The sequence below is a fragment of the Hakea prostrata genome, chromosome 11 (assembly GCF_041222555.1).
Source record: "Hakea prostrata isolate BN-2017 chromosome 11, UWA_Hpros_2, whole genome shotgun sequence".
In the NCBI taxonomy this organism is placed as follows: Eukaryota; Viridiplantae; Streptophyta; class Magnoliopsida; order Proteales; family Proteaceae; genus Hakea; species Hakea prostrata.
Genome location: NC_142610.1, coordinates 4,236,045 through 4,259,540, shown reverse-complemented (window position 1 = coordinate 4,259,540; position 23,496 = coordinate 4,236,045). Strand labels below are relative to the sequence as shown.

Genomic DNA, 23,496 nt, shown 5'->3' with positions numbered 1-23,496 from the left:
TGAACCAGACCCTTAACCCATTTTAACCCAACCAATGCTATAAATACAAACAGATAACAATCCAACATTTTGTCTGATATGGAAAGGTATGTTGATTCAACATTTTAATGATCTCATCTTTTATAATTCTGGCCAGTCATTTTAAAAGTATCTGTCAACTACCATTTTTTTGGAAGATATATATATAGCAAGCCATGGCTTCATTTGTGACTGCTTAAAAGAAGAAGAAGAAGAAGAAGCTCACCAAAAAGAAATTTGCTGGTCTCTTTCAGTTTAAAAGTAGCCCCACTCTCATGGATTTTAGAATTTTCATATTCTTCCTTCCTCATCCTTTCATGGATTTTTCGAAGCAGCATCTATAAGATGGTTCAGATATTAGTCGAGTATGAAAACTTCAATTCCATTCAAAATTCAAAATTCTTGATTCAGAATTCTTAGATGAGGTCAGTCAATTTCGAAGAAAAAGAATATGAAAATTGAAAACCTCTTTACTCAAAGTGATTTGTGGAGTGATTTCCTTCATTCTTTCCATGAAATTTACTTGAAAGACCAGCTGATACACTACATGAGGTTGAGCTGAACTACAAGAATTTTTTTTATTTTTAATTTTAATTTTTAATTATTTATGTAAAATATCAATATTTGCCCTCCTCACAGTGAAAACAGTTTTAAAATAATAATAAAAGATATACATGTCATTCTTATTTATAATTAAAATTTTTAAGGAAGAAACAATTAACTCCCAAATAGAAATTAATTCATGATCCATAAATTTCTTCTTCTTTATTTATTCTCTCAGCTTCTCTCAACTTTCCTCACACAAGACTAAACGGAAGACTTAGATTTAGAAAATGTAAACTTTTCTCCTAAATCTTCTCCAAAAAGACCACAATCAAGTATTCTTATTTCTCTCTCCTCTTTTATAGTTTATTTTCTCCCTTTCTCTCTCTATTTTTGTCTTTGGCTCATTCTCCTTTTTCTTTTAATATGTTGAATACGTATGAATATGAGTATGAAATTTCTTATTGTCTTTCCTATTAATTACTTATTTTTATTTATAGTTGATGTGAGAGAGCTTGCATTTTGAACACAAAATCAAATTCAAATTTTAAATTTAAACCCAACGAAATACAAACTCTATCTTAGAATTCAAAACACAACAAAATAGGAGAGTTTGTATTATTTCTAGAGTTCTAGACTCTTAACACCTTTAACATTGGGTTTTTAATAAATGTTTGTCCCCCTCTCCAGTGTTGAATCCTGGGTCCACCCCTGTGAGTTTCCAACCATAAAAAGATATTAATTTTAGAAGGTTTTTATATTGGGGTGACAGATTCAGAGATTCAGAAGCAGAAATTTTATTCCTACCATCGGTAAGTTTAACGAGAGCATTTACAACACGGCTCGAACCTCATAACTTATGAACAAATCAACCTTGTTCAATATTTATGATTGTAACATTAAATGAGGTGTACGTGAAAACGAAATTTCAACCTTCATAGGACATAGTTTTATGTTTGAAAGGTATTCGTAGATACTATTAAAGGCAAACCCTAGTACTGTTTCTAAATTAATGATTGTGCTAATTAAATTTAGGGTAATTTCATCTGGACCCCTTGAGGTTTGGTTCAGGTCACTTTTAGTCCGAAAAAAGTTATCCTTTGCATATGGCTCCCCTGAGGTTCTTAGAAATGACTGTTTAAGGACAAATCATAATTTAATAACCAAAATACCCTTATGGTGCAATGGTCAAGATTGTACCATTTATGTCATTTTGATCTGACGGTTTATATTAAAAAGACAAATTATAATTACAATTTTAATATTTTTATTTTATATTCAAGGATCTTAAGAATTCAAATTTACAAACTTATACCTAGATTGAAATTCAATGAAATCTCATTCCCCATTTCAGACGGGAATAAAAACTACTAATTCCAAACCCTGCTCCTAGAAAAGTAATGGGAGCTAATTACGTACTAATCTATTTCTATCTCTTCTTCCTGCTTACGTTCTTGGTTTTGGATCTTCTAAAGTTTTCCTTGTTTCGCTGTATTTGATTTGTCCATTTTTCCGTAGTTTCCCTTTTCAAGATTAGTAGAAGATAAAGGAAAACCCCAGCTGTGAATAAATATTTAGCATATTTTCTAATCTTCCATCCACAAGAAAAGACATTTTCATCGAAAACAATGGGAGAGGTGCGCTCTCACACTTGCCTGCGCGCATTGTTGATGATGTCACCACAAGGGGTGAACCTGGGGCTGGTGAAGCCAGGGCTACTGTATAAACGGGAGAGTAAGTACAGCGTTGCAAGTGAAGATCTGAGTAGATCAAGGGTGGATATTGAGGAGCCATTGGTGATTAATCCGGCTGCGAATTACTGGAAAAAAACTGGGAAGGGCTTTGCCGTCGATATTGAACAGACTGCCTGCACGTGGGCTCTCACGCTCTCTTCTCTATTGATTTGGTCCCCTCATCTCTGAATCTGAATCTCTCTCTCTCTGAGACAAGGGAGACATTGTCGTAGACGACGGAGACTAGGATTGGGGTTTCTTTTTGGTTCATGTTTTCTCTCATCTGGTTTGATTTGAGGGAGAAAAAGAGATCTTGATTCACTCCGTTAAGCAAGAACACGGCATACACAAAGAAGATGAGAGAGAGAGCAAAAAAACAAGGGTTTTCTTCGTTGGTTACAGAACCACCGTGTGTGCGCTTTCACGCTCTCTTGTCTATTGATTTGGGCCCCTCATCTCTAAATCTCTCTCTCCGAGACTAGGGAGACACCGTCATAGACGACGGAGACTAGGGTTGAGGTTTCTTTTTGGTACAATGGGAGAAACCCCAGAATATCTCTCTCAATGCTTCCTTCAAACCCTATCTCACAATCCTAGGCCTCGCCTCTAGGCTGAAGTGGCCATTTCTGACATGGCGGACAAGGCCAACTACGGTCTCACTGTTCACCGCCTTGTTGCGGTACCCTCGGTGGATGAACATATTCATTAGGTCATCATTGTTAGCTTCAAAACCATGTATGTGCGCGGCGGGCTCCGGCACCTGCATCGGACACCAAACTCTCTCCCAATTCTTGAACTATCCCAATCTTTGACCAGGAGAAGGAGCAGATCAAAGCCCTAATTGGCCCTCTCATGCTTTCTGTAATGGGAATGGGATTGCATTGAGTTTTAATCAAGGGTAAAGTTTGTAAATTTGAATTCTTAAGACCCTTGAATATAAAGTAAAAAGATTAAAATTGCAATTATCATTTTTCTTTTTAACATAAATTGTTAGATTGAAATGACATACACCGTACAATCTTGACCATTGCACCATAAGGGTATTTTGGTCATTAAAGTTATGATTTGTCCTTAATTAGTCTCTTTTTTGGTCAACCTTAATTAGTCATTGCTAGAAACTTCAAGGGAGCCATATGCAAAGGGAAAGTTTTTTTGGACTAAAAGTGACCTAGACCAAACCCTAGGAGGTCTAAATGAAAATTACCCTTAAATTTATCAAGTAATTAATGTTCAACTAATCCTTATTTGTTAACAATTGAAAGTCATCACCTTAAAATATTGTGATCGTCCTTGACCATACTTTCTAGAATGTTAATTCATTCAAATATTATTAATGAGAAACCACCACATGCATTTCTTCATCCTTTCGTGGTCATGAGGGACGAACGCAACTGCCCCATGAACAAGACTCTGAACTTAATTGACTTATGTAGCCCATGTATTTATTAATGAAAAATCTTGTTTCCGTGGTCCTAACGATGGGGTCAAATTTATAAGACTTCACACTTCTTTAGGGCTGTTTGGTTACATAAGTCTCAAAATTTTAAATATCTAAATATTTCAAATTTATGTAGTCATAATTCATAAAATTAACTGTCTAGTTGTGGAATGAAATAACTAGATTCATCCTGAAAAACTGTTTGGTTGACTTGATTTTTGTGAATGCGCAAAATGTTTAGCGCTTTTATAGTAGGGGTGAAATCTCTACAGATTTACATTTTGAGTGTAAAAAGAAGAATTTGAATCTCTGACTAACGGGGGTTGGTCCAAGTGGTAAGCAACTTGGTCCGCTTAAGCAACGTTCCAGTATCGAAACCTTGTGAATGCAAAAAATCCCAGCTGGGAGACTCTACTTACCACAGTCAAGTGTGTGACCTGGGTCGAACACCGGATTTAGTCAAGGCAAAGCCTTGGAAACCGGGGTTGGCAACCAAAAAAAGAAAAAAGATGAATCTATGGATTTCATGAATCACAATCAAATGGGTACAAATCTCGCATTCATGAATCCAAAGATTTGTAACCAAGCAGACCCTTATAGAATTGTCGACCTCCGCCAACACGATTACCCCTTGGGATGATGGAGAACATTATACTAGGCTCAGTAAACAGTAAATGGGTCCTACATTTGAAATTTAACCATTAAGTTTGGTACCTAAGGAATGTGTTGTCTTTTTAAAAAGGAAGCTTTTGTTCCTTCATTGCTCAAATCAAGAAGTTATGGTTCAAATCTGATAAGCTCCATTATTGTTTCTTGGTTTCTTGCATATGATATGGGGGCAGAAGTCTATCTTGGCAGTAGGGGTACCCAAAACCAAACAAATAAAACTGAGCAGCTCCAACCCTATTCAACCTGATCCAAGATGATCTGAAACTTCATTGGATTAGTTTCAGTGTTCGTTTTTATTTGTATATTCGATTAGGTTTGGGCTAAACCAATTGACAATTGATCAATTCGACCAATGAGACCCATTTTGAGCCAACCCAATTAATTCATTAGCAAAAATTGGCCCAATAAAAACTGAATATCTTATAGGAGAATGGAATGTCTATTGTATTATTAGCATATGATGTTGCAACACTACAATATATAGGACTTAAATACAAGAGTCTAGAAGATACTCGTGGCTAGGCTGATTTTATCTCAAAATTCCCCCTTAAATGAGGTCGAGACACTAGGTCAAGTTTGCTACACCAGCCCTCAATTTCCCTACGAGGAAGAGGTTTGGTAAACATATCAGTCAATCGACGTTTACAAGACACAAATCGAGTAACCAAATGATCAAGTGTTACTTTTGTTTGGTTTGACCTATCTTGGGTCCAGACACATGAGGAGACATTTATTGGGTGAAGACCCCACTTTCTTGTAAAATAATAATAAAAAAAAATACTCATGTGAAGAAGCCAATGTAGAATTGGTTGAGTGATAAAATCCATACTTCTCAATGGAGAGGTCATGGGGTTTAATTCTTGCGAACGACAAAACTCCCTCGATGTAATTAAGGTGCGCGAATGAACCTCAGACGACGCCAAAATAAAAAATAAAAAATCGTTTAGGTTGGGCAAAAATAATGTACAAAAAATTAAAAGATGTTTGTTGAGTAATTTTCTAGGAGAGAAAAAAGTGACATTTCAACTTTTGCTTTTTAAAGAGAGAATATTGAGTAGAAGTCATTGTTTGAAGAAACGTTTTTAGTTTTTTTGAGAAGAAAGTAGAGCAGAAAAATATTGGGAAATTACGTGATTAGTCACTTTTAGGTTTCCCTTTACAAAAAATAACCACTCAATGTTTCACTTAACAAAATTAGCTAAAACTGAGTTTGGGTTTACAAAACTAGTCAAAATAATGATTTTTGGACGAGATGGATGAAAAATCACTATTTTGGTTAGTTTTGTAAACCCAAACTCAGTTTTAGCTAACTTTGTAAAATGAAACATTGAGTAGTTACTTTTGTAAATGAAAATTTAAAACTAGCTAATCAAGTAATTTTTCCAAAAATATTTCAACAAGCACTCTCTTCTTTGTTGTTTATTTTGGAGGTTCTCTTTCATGTTATCTCTCATGTTCTTGTTGTCTTCAGCTTGAAGGTAATATCTAAGCTTTTTGGTATTGAACTTTTAAGATGTGAGATATGACCATTTTGGTTATATTCTTGTTGGTTTTTTCAAGAATTTTGTTCTCTTTTTGATAGTTGTGTTATCCTCAAGATTTGGCAGAAAGTTTGAGAAGAAATGTTGCTTGTAAACTCATTATTTACAATATAGTGGAAGATTTGTCTGGGCTAGGCTCCGTGATTTTTACCTTCGTTTTGAAGGGTTTTCCACATTAAAAATTCTGGTGTTCATGTAGTTGTATGCTTGATTGCTTATCTTTGTTTTATTTGTTTCCATATTGCAAATTGTCTTTGATTCACACATAGACGAGAAATATTTGTTTTCCAACAACTTTCTCCCAAACAAAATGGTAGTCAAGCTTGATATGTTTGGTGTGCACATGAAATTTAGGGTTGATGATCATATGTGATGCACTATAATTATTGCAAAGGAGATTGGTAGGGCTAGGCTAAGGAACTCGGATGTCTCGAAGAAGGAAACTTATCTAATTGAGATAGTCTGTGGTAGATGCCAATACTAGAACTAGATCGAGATGGTGGGCTGCTTCTTATCACTCCAACAAATGCAATTAGTACCCAAAAATATATAAAACTCGTATACAAAGACGAGTAATAGGACATATGGCTCAATAAGCATTGAGGACCTATATAACTAAAAAGAATCATGTTGATGAATACGTAAACCATAGTGAAGAGTCCCGTAGACATAATGAAGAATACATTCAACAAGCACAAAACTGTTGGTGTATACATACTTTGACAAACTAAATTAACTGCAAAAGACAAGTCTAGACGAGTCATAGTAAGATACTGTAATCCACCAACAAGGCTACAAAACAGTTGAACATCAAGAAATAGCTCAAAAACAGAAGCCATAAAAGTATAAGAGCATGGATTTTTTTTTTTGGGGGGGGGGTGTATAAGAGCATGGAATTTGTACATTGCATTCAATAGCATATAATGTTACAAAATTATGATATACTTAGGATTGAAATACAAGTCATATGAGGCTAGAAGCTTTTATATTGATCATATGACTCTACGTGAGAGGAGAGCTTACAATAACCATTTCCAAAGTCCTGAAAGAGAAGAGAGGATCAGAAGTATACAAGGAACACAAATCTATAAAGCATCGTGGTGTATGCAAATATGATAACATGCTTAAGAGTACAAGTAGCCGGACGGGACATTCTTTGCACAATTGTTCAATAGTAAACTCAAGGAGACTGGGATATCGCAAAGTTTAATGCCCTCAAACAACAGCTTCAAGATCAACCAGATTTTGGATGAGAATGTAGCAAGAGCTAGTTCGTGGGTAAGGTTCTCACAGTTATCTTGAGCAACCTCTGCAGCACGCTATTACAAACACCCAACTTATGGGCGTCTTCAGGGCAACAATGGACATTGGTGGTGATGGTTGTGATGATGGTGATGAATAGGAAGAGGAGACCAAAGTGAAGAAAGGACGGTTTATGTTTTGGGTTTAAATTCCTTCGAAACATCTTTTGGAATAAGCAATTCTATATATTGGAGACGGAAATTGTTGGGTTATGAAAAAACCCACCGAATAGAACAATCAGCAAATAAGAGAAAAGAAGAACACAAGAATTTACGTGGAAAACCCTTAAAGGGAAAAAACCACGGGCAAGAGAGAAAACTCCACTATAGATAAAGAATTATACAAGAAGGAAGATTTTGAAATGAATTACATATGGAGGGGGAGGCATCCTTTTATAGCCTCTCCCCATCCTACCTTCCATCTCCCCATCCTACATTCTCCCACATCTACTTGAACTGGGACTAAAATTCTTAACAAACTCCCACTTCTTTTTTATGTGGGATAATTACTCCCACTTATACTAGATGTGGGACTAAGACTATACAACTGGTACTTGTTCCTCATTTTCTGATTCTACTCCAGAAGAATTTTCTGGGTTGGACTTCTCTCCTCCTGAACTGTTGTACTCTCCGAAATTTTTGTTGAAATGCTACTCACATCTTCCTTTTGCAGCTTATCTTCTGCAAAAATAATATCCCTGCTGATGACGACCTTGTGGGCAGTGGGATCCCACAGTCGATACCCCTTGATTCCATCAACATATCCCAAGAATCTGCACTTTCTGGATTTTGGATCCAATTTCGAAATTTCTTGGGAATGATACATCATGTACACAGGACTCCCAAATGTGTGCAGGCATGAATAATCAACTGGCTTGCCAGTCCACATCTCCATCGGTGTCTTCAGATCAATCAATCTTGTTGGTGATCAATTAATCACATAGCAGGCAATGTTGGCTCTCGTTCTTTCGAGTATAGTTCTATTCAAGCTCTACTACTTCATTCTGTTGAGGAGTGTAAGCCACCGTGAATTGTCTCTTGATGCCTTCTTGATTCCAAAACTCAGCGAAGTCATCCCCTATATATATTCTCCGCCATTGTCCGTCCTGAGGCACTTGATTTTCTTCTCAGTTTCTCGTTCAATTTGCGCTTTAAATGTTTTAAAAAATGAAAACACATCTGATTTCTTCTTGATAGGAAACACCCAACATCTTCTGGAATAATCATCAATAAAAGATACAAAGTACTTTGCTCCTCCCAGAGATGTAACAGATGCTTGCCAAACATCTGATGCATTGAACTTCAATCTATGCTGCTTACTTGTAACACAGTGCTCACAAAAGGGTAATGAAACCTTTGGGAGGCCTGGGAGTAATTTCCTTTCAACAAGAACCATCAACCCTTGCTCTGACATGTGGCCCAATTTTTTATGCCACACTTTTGTCATCTCTTCCGCAGTACCGATTGATGCAACTGATGCTTCTGCCTCCAGACATGTTTCTCCCATTAATTTGTACAAATATGCAGCGCCCCTTTCAGCCTGCATTACAACTAGCGCTCCTTTGACGATCCTCATCATTCCATTTTGGATGTGTGTCTTGCACCCAATTTCATCTAATTGTCCTAAAGACAATAGATTCTTTTTTAAGCCCTTCACATGCCGCACATTTTGAATAGTGCGTACCATACCATCGTACATCTTCAACTTGATGGTGCCAACTCCAGCAATCTCCAAGGCATGATCATTTCCCATGTACACAGACCCTGTAGAGATAGGTTCATAAGCGTGAAACCAATCTCTGCGAAAGGTCATGCGTCATGTTGCTACCGAATCTAAGATCCAAGCATTAGTGAGCTCCAATCTATCCTTGGATACCGTTCTGCTTCGCTGTAAATAATATCTCTTTTAGCAACGCACCCTTGAGATGTTTCTGCATTATTTACACCCTTTTTTAATCGAAACTCATTTTTTAAGTGTCTCCTTCTGCCACAATTATAGCACTTGAAATTCTTCTTACCCCTTGATTTTGACTTCCCTTAATTGTGACTCCCACTGTAATCACCTTCCATTTACCTTCCTCGAGTCATAGACAGAGCTTCTACTTGTTGTGAGCTTGCATGTCTATCTTCCTTGCCTTTTCGTCTACTTTCTTCTTCAAGAATTGTAGTAGCGACATCATCAAATACCAGATAATCAGAGAGGATATTACTGGTTAAATTGATGATGACTGGGTCATATGAATCTGGAAGATTTTGGAGTAGAATTTCAGCACGTTCCTATGGTGAAACATTATGTCCCAACGTTGAAAGTTGAGAACATAATGAAATCAGAGTATGTAAGTGCTCTGTAGCTGATGTAGATTTTGCCATCCGTAAGGTATACAACTTTCTCTTCAAGAAGATTTTGTTGTGAAGTGATTTGGTGCTCTGTAACTGATGTAGATTCTTCCATCCGTAAGGTATACAACTTTCTCTTCAAAAAGATTTTGTTGTGAAGTGATTTGGCTTCATACAATTTGATGAGGTGATCCCAAATCTCCTTAGCAGTTTTCTTCTCTTCTATGCCTGCTAAAATATCATCAGATAATGCCAGATGCAAATTGGAAATGGCCATTGCATCTATTCTGTTCCACTTTTTGTTATCTGTAATCTCCGCCGGCCGAACACTGATGGCTTCCAGGCAGTTATCTTTTATCAATAATGCCTTCATCTTCATTTTCCATAATGAGAATTTCGTGCTGTCAAACTTGCCGATGTCGATCTTTGCTTCCATTGCTTCTATCACGAACTGTTTTTGACTACATAATACTCTCACTATTTCATGTGAAAAGTATCTCCTCAGGTTACCTCCAACTGGTATATTGTTGAACCAAAGTACACTAGGAAAATTTCCAGGAAAGACTGGAGGGACACAACTGGTCCGCTTAAATACCAGACTCCTTAGACAAAATTTTTCTAGACATGCACTTAATCACCCAATATGCCTTTCTAGAATACAAAAAAAGAAAACAAATACGCGAATAACGACTTCAAAAAATTTATGCAACTCCTCCGTAGGATGAAAACAAAACCTTGCTCTGATACCACTGTTGGGTTATGAAAAAACCCACCGAATAGAATAATCAGCAAATAAGAGAAAAGAAGAACACACGAATTTAAGTGGAAAACCCTTAAAGGGAAAAAACCACGGGCAAGAGAGAAAACTCCACTATAGATAAAGAAATATACAAGAAGGAAGATTTTGGGATGAATTACATGTGGAGGGGGAGACATCCTTTTATAGCCTCTCCCCATCCTACCTTCTCCCACATCTACTCGAATTGGGACTAAAATTCTTAACAAACTCCCACTTCTTTTTTATGTGGGATAACAACTCTCACTTATACTAGATGTGGGACTAAGACTATACAACAGAAGTACTATATAATATATAGCGGAGCTTCATCCCTGGCCTCAAAGGATTCAAATTTTAACCTTCTTACTTTGATGGGTTGGTTGTTTATTATCTCAGCCACCTATCAGGTTCTTTCCAAACATCTTTATTTTTAAAAAAATTACATTGGCACCCCCAAAATGGAGGCTTTAAAGCATTGACACACCTCACTTTATGTTTAAAAAGCACAAAGACCCCAAAATTGGATTTTCATTGGATATATTTGTCCAATTTGTCACTGAAAACCTTTCAGACACTATTTATTATAGGGGTATTTTTTAAAATAAACAGTGAGTTCACTGTTTTTAGTGATAAATTTGACAAATATATCAAATAAAAATCAAATTTTGGGGTCTATGTGCTTTTTAAACATAAAGTGGGGGTGTCAGTACTTTAAGGTCTCCATTTTGGGGTGCCAGTGCAATTTGCACTTTTTTCTTTGTAATAATTCCTCCCCGCATTAAAATGAAAGAAACTGAGTCTAAAATTAATCCAAACTGGGGGATTGACACATTATATAATATGTTTCTTTCACAAATCTAAGAAGATCTTTTTTTTTTTTTTTGGTAAAACAAATCTAAGAAGATGAATTGATAGGTTGATGCTTCAATGTTTACAGAGAGAGAGAGAGAGAGCAATTTTTTTCTTTTTTTTTTTTCTTCAGGGAATTGGTAACTTTATATTAGGGGGTGGAGATTGTTATATATACCACAAGGAGAGTTAAATCGGGACCTCTTCACTAAGAGTATTGGTCATTACTGGCTGAGCAATACTCAGATGGCAAGAGAGAGCGGATTTAATAGTCTTAAAAGTAAAACGTCTTTTGATAAAAAAATGTAAACAATAAAATGTAAAATGCAAAATGAAGGATAAGTTGTGTGAGGGTAAGAGAATGGAGGACAGCCTACCCTGATGGAGAGGATCTAAACACAATAAACACCTATAAAAAATGACTCTCCTCGTATGTGTCTAGTGCAAGGCTGATTCAACAAGTTCCTAATGTTGCAATCTTGTTCAAGCGAGAGTGTCTCCTTTGTTTTTACTTAGTTGCAAGGAAATTGAAGAGGAATCAAATTTTCCAACCAAATTTAAAAAACATAAAAAACAAAAAAAAATATTTATCTGAGAACGTTCAGGCTGATTTTTGGACCCTAAGCTGGTCCATGGGCTGAAAACCCAGCCCAGTCCAGAAAATTTTCGAATATAACTATCAGATATTTTAAGAATATCTTAGATATAATTTTCTTTTTCCCTTTCGGTTTTATACAAAATTTAAGTTTCACTCAAAATGATTTTATACTCTTGAAAAAAGAATCATTACAACTTGTACAAAGAAAATCATTACATAGTCAATGTTGGGTTGGTAGTAGAGTGATAAGATCCATACTTCTCAGTTGAGAGGTCATGGGTTCGACCCTTGCGAACGACAAGCATTCCCCTGAGGATGTAATCAAGGTGGGCGCACAAGATGGCCCGAACGAACCTCAAAATAAAAAATAATAATAATAATAATAAAAAAACCCATTACATAGCAAATCTACCCTTAGTCATGCTTTCATCATGTTCTAGGTTTGAGTTTTTCCTAATTCTGGCTCGGGAAATCAAGTCTCTTATGGTCGGCATCGTGGGAAAGGTCGTGGAACTCGACCTACTTATCATTGTGATCATTGTAATCATGATGGTCATTCTAAAGAACTATCCTGACAGTTGCACCCTCACTTACGTTCTTCAAAGGATTCGACTACCACTAAAACATTAGATCCAAAAATTGTTGCTCAAGCAGGCTCTTCAGATTTTTAGGGTTCTCTTGAACAGATTGCAACTCAACTACAACAGCTCCTTCAGTCAAATAGTTCTATTCGCTCAACAGCTGAATCAAGCAATGTTGCTCACACTACTGGTACTCACCTTGCACTTTCAACTTCATCTCAAAATTACTTTATAGTGGATTCAGGTGCAACTAAAAATATGTGTTATTCTTCATTTTGTTTATCTGATTTGAATACTGATAAAGTGGATTCTTTCCCTCCTATTACGGTTGCTAATGGCACCACTATTCCTATTCAAGGACATGGGAAGTTGAATTTATTTTCAACCAAAGCAGATGCATTATTTGTGCCATCTTTGTCTATGAATTTACTATCAATTAGAAAGCTCACTAAAAGTTTGAATTGCCATGTGATCTTTTCCAAGGACAAAGAAATATTTCAGGACAACAGAACCGGACTGACGATTGGTGAAGGTCGCCTGCAACATGGTCTCTATGTGTTGGACTCTCCAAATAGTGCTTTGATTTCTTTGAGAAACCCTAAGAAATCCCAACTTTGGCATTGGCGTATGGGCCATCCTTCTGATAGAATTCTAAATTTTTTGAATTCTTTTTCTTTTGATTCCAGTTGTTGTGATGCTTGTCATTTTGCTAAGGAACATAGGTTGTCCTTTCCAAACAGTACTCATATTTCCAGTACGTTTTTTGAGATTATGCATTCTGATGTTTGGCACTCTCCTATGGATTCTAGAGATGGTTTTAAATTAATCATTAGTTTTATTGATAATAAATCACGAGCCACGTGATTATATTTATTGAGATCCAAGACTGAAGTTTTGCAGATATTTCAAGACTTTTGCAACATGGTTCATACTCAATTTCAAATTAGTATTAAAACCTTGCGAACAGATAATGGCACAGAGTATACAAATACTCCTTTCCAGTCCTATCTAAAAAATATGAGAATCTTGCATCAAACATCATATGTTGGCACACCTCAACAAAATGGAGTTGCTGAACGTAAGAATAGGCATTTGCTTAAGGGGACCAGTTCTTTACTTTTTCATGGAAATCTTCCCAAAATTTATTGGTCTGATGTTGTTCTTACAAGTTGTTATTTGATTAATCGTCTTCTAATAGTGTTACAATTCAAGATTTCATTGGAGGTTCTCTATAATCGTCCAATTACAATGACTCATCTTAGAGTCTTTGGTTGTGTTGCTTATATTCACTCGCAGCATGGTAGCAAACTTGATCCTCACTCACAGAAGTGTGTGTTTTTGGGCTTCATGACATCACAAAAAGGATATAAATGCTATAATCCTTCCACCAAGAAAGTTTTTATTTCTCGTGATGTTTCTTTTAATGAAACTTACATGTTTATCCTGACAGGAGTCAAATTCAAGGGGAGAATATGGATCATTATAATGAACTTGTTGTGCAAGAATTTGCTCCTACCTCGTTACCAAATATGTCAGATAACTCATCAATTGACATTGAGCAACAAAACAATCTTGATACTCAAGAAGAACCACAAATATTGGCTCCACTTGAGAATGAGCAGACATCATCTATACAAATTCGAAGGTCAATTCGAGTCTCTAAACCTTCCATCAGATTGCATGACTTCTCAACATATCATACAGTAAAATATCCCATTCAATCTCATATTTGTTATGATCATATTTCTCCTCAATTCCTTGCCTTTTTAACTACTATTGAGGATCATAAGGAACCAATTAATTATTTTGAAGCCAAGAATTCATTAGCGTGGATGAAGGCTATGGAAGATGAACTAAAGGCTCTTGATAAGAATCATACATGGGATATTGTTCCACTCCCAAATGGTGTACACCCAGTTGGTTGTCGATGGGTTTATAAGACCAAATACAATAGTGATGGCACAATTGACAGATATAAAGCTAGGCTTGTTGCCAAAGGATATACCCAAACTGTCACATCCCCCTAGCCGATACCATAACTGGCATACCCGGGAGTGTGATCCACAACCCCGAAGATCAAGTATCGAGGAAATCATCCTCCCACATATACAATAACATAATCATAAACAGGAAATAATCAAGGTTTAAATATTATAAACAAAAGATTTAAAATCAAGAAATGAATAAACAATATAATCAGAGTGTCGAAAAATGAACATAATAGGCTTCTATTATTGTATTGAATTCACTGGACCCACCATTTTGTGAATGTTCAGTGCCAAAGTCATTGAATGAACTATGCAATGTACTTTATCTATTGGGTTATTGGCGGATATTTTATCATAGGTTTCTATTGTATCAATCTACCTCTGTTTGATTCCAGTTGAAGCATCCACGTTTCTGGTTCAAATCAGAGTAAGATGGATGGGCTGCAAATTAGTTTTAACTCAACCAAAGAAAACTCATGGCATTTCAACCATCATCCATCGTCATACAAAATTAACTAAAACCCATTGATACATACATACAGGGAAGAGGAAAAAGAAGAAAAAATCACCCACACATTCTGAAGATTTTTTTCCTTTTGGGGTCAAGATCCCCATCTTGGATATTTAAAAACATGAAAGTTACAAGGCAGATATGATGAAGGTGGTCTTACTATTGGGGCTCTGATCCACTGGAGGTTCCTTAATCATGCTGTTGATTTCTGTCACAAACCTCTCCATCGCTGGTCCAGGCAAGCAAACTGGCACCACAACTCCATCCTCTCCTTTATGGTTCCTGAAAGGTATATAGAAGCTTGCCACTCCAGGAATTGCCCCTACTCCTCCCTTGGCTGCTCCACCGTATACGGGATTTCCCCACCCGAAATCCACTTCTCCAAACCCGGCACGTATCAGATCCGAAACCAAATAGGCCCTCACCACTGCGAAATGGGGCCTACCCTTCGTTACCATCAGATCTGCTAAAGATCTCATGTATTCCTCAGTGACTTCGCCTTTCGCTTTCTTCACCAGCTCCAATGCATACCCTAATGGATTCTTACATAGTTTCTCCGATGAAGATATCGCCACCGGAAAAGCAAATGCATTGCCATAGTATCCCGCCGGCAATGGAGGTTGGAATTTGGCACGTGCGTTGACAATACATATCACACGCACATCCTCTTCCGGGTCGGGTTGGATAGCAATTGTACGGCATCGCCAAAGACATGCCGTTAAAACCTCAAATGTGGAACACGACCGGAGATGAGGTGGCACGTGCTTTCTCAGAGCAGCCACCTCAGTGGGCCCGAAGAAGAAAGATCGGTGTGCCATGTCATCAAGAGGGATGAGTGTACCCTTAGTGTCAGGCACGTCATCGTACTCGCGGTGTGCAAATGTTACCTTTGGTGGGTCTCTTACACAAAGGAGTTCCCTGGCCCACACGGGAGGCACAGTCAGTGCCTGGCCACGCGCTATTTCACCTACGGCAGAGATGAATTGGACCAAACCGGCTGCATCACTCATGGTGTGGTTCAACCGGAGGGCAAAAATGAAGCTACCACACATCAGACGGGTCACCTACATCCAAATTGAAATAAAGAATTTTAGGGTCATTAGATTATAACAATAATACATGTAAGGACAATTGTCAGTTTCTTGCTCTTGAACCTTCCTGGTCGGTTCATTATGTTTCTAGATGCACTAACTCTGTAACCGATATTCTAGCTAGGAAGGTCCTTTCCTTGGCAAGTAGAATTGTTTGGTCTAATTCCGTTCCTTGGTTTCTTGAAGCTTGTACTTGAGATATCTTGGCTTTTTCTTGCCATTTTTCTAATTAAAGATCCTTTTACCAATAAAAAAAAAAGAACAATTCTAGAGTCATACTAGTTGATTTAAATTTATCAAAGGGTTATAGTAATGGTAGGTGATTTCAAGACAACTCAGTTCCACTATAGGGATCTACCATCTAACCCTATGCTGAAGATGTCAATCTAGGGGTACAAGTTTGGCTCTAATGGTCTAAACCTATCTCGACCCCATAAGTTTAGGCTTATAATTGTAAGCTGGGGCCGAATCAAAGTGAACTTGAATAATGGTCAGAGCTAAATTAGGGTGGCCTTGAATTATGGCCAAGCCTGGTCCAGCAATAAGATAAGGATCAACTAATATTATCACTTTGACGAGTCAACATCAAAATTTTAGAAAACCAACATAACCCGACTCCATTAAAGCCCCTCTCAAGTCTCAACCCTAAAGAATTTTTGTTTTGGATAGAATTCTCAACCATAAGAATTTGATTTGTGTTTGATCCAATTAATATCTTAAAATTCAGAATTTTTACATATTCCTTGTATGTAGCATAATTAGAATCATGTAAATTTTATGGTTGTTGAGAGTCTAAGAAACTTTTTTTTTCTCCAAAAATGTATTTGATAAATTACATACCAAAAATAAATAAAATAAAAATAAAAGATAACATTAAAAAGAGGAGAGGAGAAGAATGTTATCCAATCTTGTGCTTTCTGCATGAGCATAGGATAGTTTATATGACATGCACGAGTGTCAATTAGGGGTTTTCAATTTCTTCTTTAATTTCATCTTAAGAACTGAGAAATCAAAACGGATCCTTATATATAGAAGCAGTGCATGATTATACACTTTATTCATATAGTTTTAATTTTTTTTAATGTAATTTCTCATAATTTCTTAGTATATATTTCATTTTTCTACCAAAAAAAAAAAACATAAAAAAATAATGAAATAGACTCTGTAGTCTTCAAAAGAACAAAAAAATCTTCAACCATAAGTTAGTAAGACCAATGAAAAGGTATCTTCAAATTCATTAGAATCTAAGAAACCCTCCAATAAATAATTAATTAGAATATTTTTTGGGGTTAACATAATTTATTAGAATATTAAAACCCTTATAAATTTTGACCCGAAAAAATACCCTTAACAGTAATAAATTAATAAATTTACCTGAATCAGTAAGAGAGGGCAATCAAGAACACCACCCGATCCAGGAACATCATAAAGGAGCTCCTCCAAGCAAGGAAATGGTGGTTGAAGTGCTTCACCAAACTGTTCAAGTCTTACATCGGCGTCAGCCTCGATGAAGACGACACCCTCGCCGGTGCACTCCACCACCAGCTTCCTTCCTGGCCTTTCCCTGAGCCTACCAGCAAATGGGTAGTAAGATACCAAAGCTTCTGCTATTGCCTTCCTGATGACCTTCACTGGATCTTGTCCTCTCATGGAAGGCTCATTCTTGTAAAACTGTATCGCCGGAATTTGGAAACGTAAACCTTCTTGGTCATCAATGTCTGAGAGATTCTTAAACTCATGTGGTGTGAGCCTTGCCGGTGCAACCATCTCCGGCTCACGCCGTCGAACAGTGAACTTCAAGGAAGCTAAAGATGAAGAAGAGGAAGCCATGGTACTGAAAAATGGGTCTTTGTTGCTGGAGATTGAAAAGAGAGTTGAAAGAGATGCTTCTGCTGCTGCTGCTGCTGCTGTGAATTTCTATTGTGGTGAGGTTAGACATTTATAATGGGTGGGGAAGTGAGAATGTGAAACCACTGGGGGGACCTGGTGGGACTAGTGAGTTAGAATCGGTATACGCGTGTCATGGAAATGTGGAATAATGAGAAACCCAGAAATTACAACGCGAGCTTCTTGGGTGTTACAAGGTGACTCCAAAGCGTTTTTTTTTATATTCTTATTGTTGCTGCACAATCCTGTTCGTCCCTTCAGCCGGTTGAACCTGCAAGGATGAGCTCGACCGTGGAGGTCGAGTTTTCACCTCTGACGATCTCATTAGGAATCCGACTAAAGAAGACAAGAAAGTAATGAACAATAATAATACGAATAGTGATAATTCTATTCAGTGTACATTTCTCTTGTGTTCTCATATTTTCATAGATTTTCTCAGTATGAGGTTGAGTGGGATTAAACCTTAGTTAGGTTGCGATCTGAATCTTAGTTATTGAGTCCTATTCGAACATGAGTAGTAGAGTCTTGACTGAATACTGTTTCTCTGGCTAGAATCTTATTCAGATCTACCTTGTTATTCGACCGACCTTGACTTGGTCGGTTTAACTTGATCCGAACTGGTCGGGTTAGGTTCAAACCGAACTGGTTTGATTTCGATCTGGTCGGACTGGGCTCAAACCGAACTGGTTTAAGCTTATTTATTCTTTCCTTATCACTTATCTTCATAATTGACATTGTTATAAATTTCTTCATTCTTATAGGATATTGTCTCAAGTGTGAACTTTCAGACTTGACTAGGTGTGGAAGCTGAAGAGGATTTCTTTTAGCTGAGATGAGACAAGGCTCCGGTAGCTCAAGGCTCTAGTTTAATTGGCTAATTTTCTCATAGATTGGGTTGAGGGAGAAAATGGTTCATAACTGAACCAAACCGAACCAAATCAATCCATGTTGTTTTATGTTTTGGGTTTTTATTGATCCGGTCATTCCCATATGTGTCATATCAAAATAGTGAAGGGGTGTCAATTTGCAATCTGAACAGTTAAAATCAAACCATATCAGTCTCTTATATCCCAAACGCAATCTTAATAGGTTGTATTTGGACTGAGGGAGCAAAGTCTGAATGGTTTGGGTTGGTTCAGACCAGCCCGTATGCTGCCCCGTTAGTTTTCCTAAAGTATACTTTTAGTGAAGTTTAGTGGACTAACATATTTCGAGTTTTTTACACCCAATGCCATAAAAATATTATATTGCTTCAAATGCTCTCTATTTTCTGTTCAAAATCTATTGTTAATAGTGAATAACAATAATGCAAAATGGACTATAACGGTTTGATAACAGGGATGGCAATAGTCTTCAAACCACAACAACTCGAATACAAACCGTTAGCACAAACTGTTACTCAACTCACACAAATTGCACCAAACTGGAACCATTATTTTGCAAATGGGCTATGTTTGAGCTTGATGTTTTTCAGTTTGATACCATTTAAAAACGGCACTGTTTACACGTACCCTTAAATGAAAAGGTCATGAGTTAAAACTATTTTTTTTAACAAACAAACAGGGTTAAATAACCCTGAAAAAACTAATCAAGCATGCAAAAGTTTATCTGCCAATAGGATCTCCTCCATTTTTTGGGGTGGATCCAAAAAGATTTGTGAAGATTCCTCTAAAGATGTTGGTTTCTTCATAAGCCAATCAACAACATAGTTGGACACCTGGCATATATGTTGAAATCTGATTCCTCCTGTGTTTCCCACTCTGTCCTTATCACATATACCATTCTCGTTATTCTCCCTTGTATTCTTACATTTGGCTTCAGCATGTCAATATCTTTGAGAGAGTTGGATTTCACATATCAAGACATGAAATCCCTTTCACGTGCAAATTTGATTTCTTCGAAGATTGTTTGTAGCTCAACTTTCAAAATATTTGTTTCGTCGCTCTCTTTATAAATCCTCCCAAAAATTTGTCATCTACATTTGAAATTACACCTCCTATTTAACTGTATTCGCCTGTACATATTTCAACTTTGCTTGATAGTAATTTAATATCTTCTTAAGAGGGCATGGTAGTAATGAGGTGAGGGGAACCGACGCTCTGCAACTCTCCCACCGACGCTCTGCAACTTCTCCAGATCGCAATGCTTGAGGCGGAGAGACTCGCTTAAGTGATCTCTCCACCTCCCCTGTTCTCTTCCCTTCTTCGCCTCCCATGTTCCTCTTCCCTCCCCTATTCCTCTCCCGCCTCTCCCGATCTCCTCCTCTCCCGTTCCTCTTCCCCTCATTCAATCTCTTTCTTCTCTCTCGCCTCTCCATCTCAGGTCTCCCCTGTTCCTCTTCCCCTCATCCGGTCTCCTTCTCCTATCCCGCCTCTCTGTCTCCGCCCTCCCTCTTCTTCTCCCTCATCCCGTTTCTCCTCTGATGTTCCCAAGTCTTAAATCATGTTCGCATTAGGTGATTAACACATATGAATTATCAATTGAATCAAGAAGAAGAAACGCAACCTATAAACCCTAACCTAGCCTAACCATCATTCGGTCATGTGATTTAACAAGAAAATTGGAAGCAAGAAGAAGAAGAGACACAGGCGTTTGATGACGGAGTTCGGCTCTTGAGCCTACGTCTCCGGGACTCAAGACTGGAGTCCGATCCACTATAATCAATCAACAATTACAGAAAACCAAGGAAGAATAAGGTTACAGATGTCACCGTATACGGCAATCAAATTGGCTCAAGTCATCATCGAGTATCCCTCCATATCTGAGGAACAAAAGCCCTCTCGAATAACTCCAAAGAACATACCAGAGTAGACGATTCACACAGCCAGAAACATAGCCAAGCCTTCACCGAAATGCCACACGAAAGCCAATGAGTGTTCCTTCTCTTCTACTGAGCATCTTCTCTTCAGATGATACAAGAATCATACAAGAACAAAGATCAAAGATGAAGAACAAGGTAGAACGATGCCTTAGCCAGAATCGCCAGAGCTCAGTTGGATTTCCCAATTCCAGAAACCCCCAAAATCTGAATCGTGTTTTGCATACCCCTAATGAGACTAAACCGGCCAATAATATGATATACAAAAAATGAACCAACTGGTTCAATAATAACCCAGCTTAGGAAAGGAAATTCCCAGATTAACCCTAACAATCTCCCCCTTAATCTGTAATTTCTAAACTATAGTAGACCGGGCTCCAACCGTCATCGTCCAAGTGTACGTGCACAAACAAAAGAAAAGAGACCACAGTACAACGCAAACAAAAAATATGCAAAGTACCTAGACATGAACTAACCATGCAACACTAAAGGACTCACTGCAGACACACCATGCAACAAACTGCATCAGGTAGAGAAACCCATAAACAACAACAACTCCTAGTTCACAACTCAACCAAATCAACATTGAGAGTACATATGCACACACCAGGCATATATCTCATAACAGAGAAAAACTGAACAAGAGTCATAAAAATTTGGGCAGCATCTCCCCTAAAACTGCAACATATGCAAACCTGATAAACAAACAAAAGACATACCTGGACATCACCACACCATAGATAAATGAAAAACAAGGTATACAATCTCCACAAAAGGTAATAATCCATCACATAGACTTACTAATGCTAACCAAAGCATAATAAATATATGAATTAAAACAAGTAAGACTTTAAACAAGAGACAAGTATAACTTCAAGAAATCCATGGTGATATCCAAAACCAACACAGATTAACAGATCCTCACAAACATCAACAGATGAACAACATGGATCCAGACATAATTGACAATGCCAATACAGCCCATGAATCTAAAAATGCTTACAATATAAGCCAAGTCAAGTTAAAACATATCACATGATACATAAAAGAACTTAACCAACCTAGAGAAGAGAGTTTGAATAATTCAAATATAAAACATAACAAATAAGCATAAATCTCTCCCCCTCAATCAGTAGATTCCAAAACTTAGGAAATTCCTAACAAATCCATGTATTTTCATTTCAAATTCTGATTTTAAAACCTTCCCCAAGGAATACAATCATGCAATCAATATGTAAACCACATAGATGCAGATATAAGACACAGAAATGAAATGAGAAACTAGAGGCAATGTCAACCTAAAAATGCAAATACAATGCAAAAAACTCAAACATCAAGTCTTATATATCAATGCCAAGGGTATTCAAATGAAATCACAACAGAATTCATTAACAAGTCATATTTTCAAATTCAGTTGTTAAAATGCCTAAAGAAGTTGCAAATCTTTCTTTCTTCCACACTAAAGTAAAGAAAGACAACAAGTATCCAATTACCCATTAAAATAATGAAGAGAGTAACTCAGGATAGCAAACATTCTAATAGCGTTACATTTAACCAACAAGATGAAAATATTCTAAACAAATCCAAATAGGCAATAACACTCCTCAATCCATCACTGGCTTACTACCACTACTCAAACCAGGACCTCTTCACCCACTCACCACACATGACGGGCACAAGTCACAACTAGACACATCCAGGTCACCTAGAGTAGAAACCAAACCAGAGATAAAAGAAGTAAACTCAATAAGAATTAACAACTCTGACCTACAAGACCAGACTCAATGACCACATAAAAATATAACTGCAAACAAGACATAATCTAACCAATAAAACTGGTGCAAGTCATCTTACCAGACAACTCCATAAATCTGACAATAATTACTCCCACTCAAAATCATACAAGCTGACAGACCATATCCCCTGAATATTATGTGAACCCCAACAACCTGTGAGGACACACCCTCTTGACATCTCCTATGTCAAGACCAGCACTCATGCTAAACATGGAGACTACACCTCTCCAAACACCAGGGATATACTTAATGCTATACCAAGTGAAATAGGAATCCTCATGTGTGTAACCAACTGTACTAAACAGTCTCAACACCACCTATAACCATTTTAGCATAAAAAACTCAGTCAGACATGTATATCAATGCAAATAAAAGCATCCATGAGAGTACAAAACATATTGTCCCAGATTTATTAAAATAAACAGCTTCCTTACACAAGCATATCACCTTAAAGATAAATAGACCACCTCCCTTTAACAAAGGAACAAATTAGGATAAACCAAAGTGTGCACCCAATGGAAACCCAAACAACCAGGTCTTAAAACAAGGTCTATGCTAACACAGAAAGCACCTAGGTCATCAAAGGACCTCAAACATGTTTATTTCACAAGAATTAGACACATTATTATTAGATGTCTCACCTTCTTGCAGTTTTCTCTTGTATGCAAAATAATTTTTCTAAATATGACCCACTTTATGACATAAATAACATCTCTTGGTGTTAGAATCAGTCTTATTATTATTCTCATTATTATTCTTGTTGTTATTTTCATGATTGTCATACATTTTACCCTTTCCCTTGGACTTCCCATGTTTGTAAGAGCCCTTGCCCTTAAGAAACAAATTGTCCCCACTCCCTGAAGTCTTTCCATAAGTCAACAACTCTGACTCCCTATTCCTCAGAGCACCAATCAATTGTTTTAGAGAAATGTTTTGACAAGCATACTTAATTGAATTCTTAACAACAAGATAGTCATTATGAAGGGAATTCAATAGGATAATAGACAAGTCTTGGTCTT

The 23,496-nt window shown here is 37.1% G+C and overlaps 1 protein-coding gene across 1 annotated transcript; it reads right to left on the bottom strand.

Annotated features, from left to right (window-relative positions):
- Positions 1 to 14,738: 14,738 nt before the first annotated feature.
- Positions 14,739 to 17,849, bottom strand: LOC148999654 (benzyl alcohol O-benzoyltransferase-like). The gene is made up of 2 exons (XM_089140214.1): positions 17,351 to 17,849; positions 14,739 to 15,949 (listed from the first exon to the last, which is right to left on the bottom strand). The coding sequence occupies exons 1-2, from the start codon at positions 17,804 to 17,806 to the stop codon at positions 15,014 to 15,016; spliced, it is 1,392 nt and encodes a 463-aa protein (XP_088996340.1). The 5' UTR covers positions 17,807 to 17,849; the 3' UTR covers positions 14,739 to 15,013.
- Between the last annotated feature and the right edge of the window lie 5,647 nt (positions 17,850 to 23,496).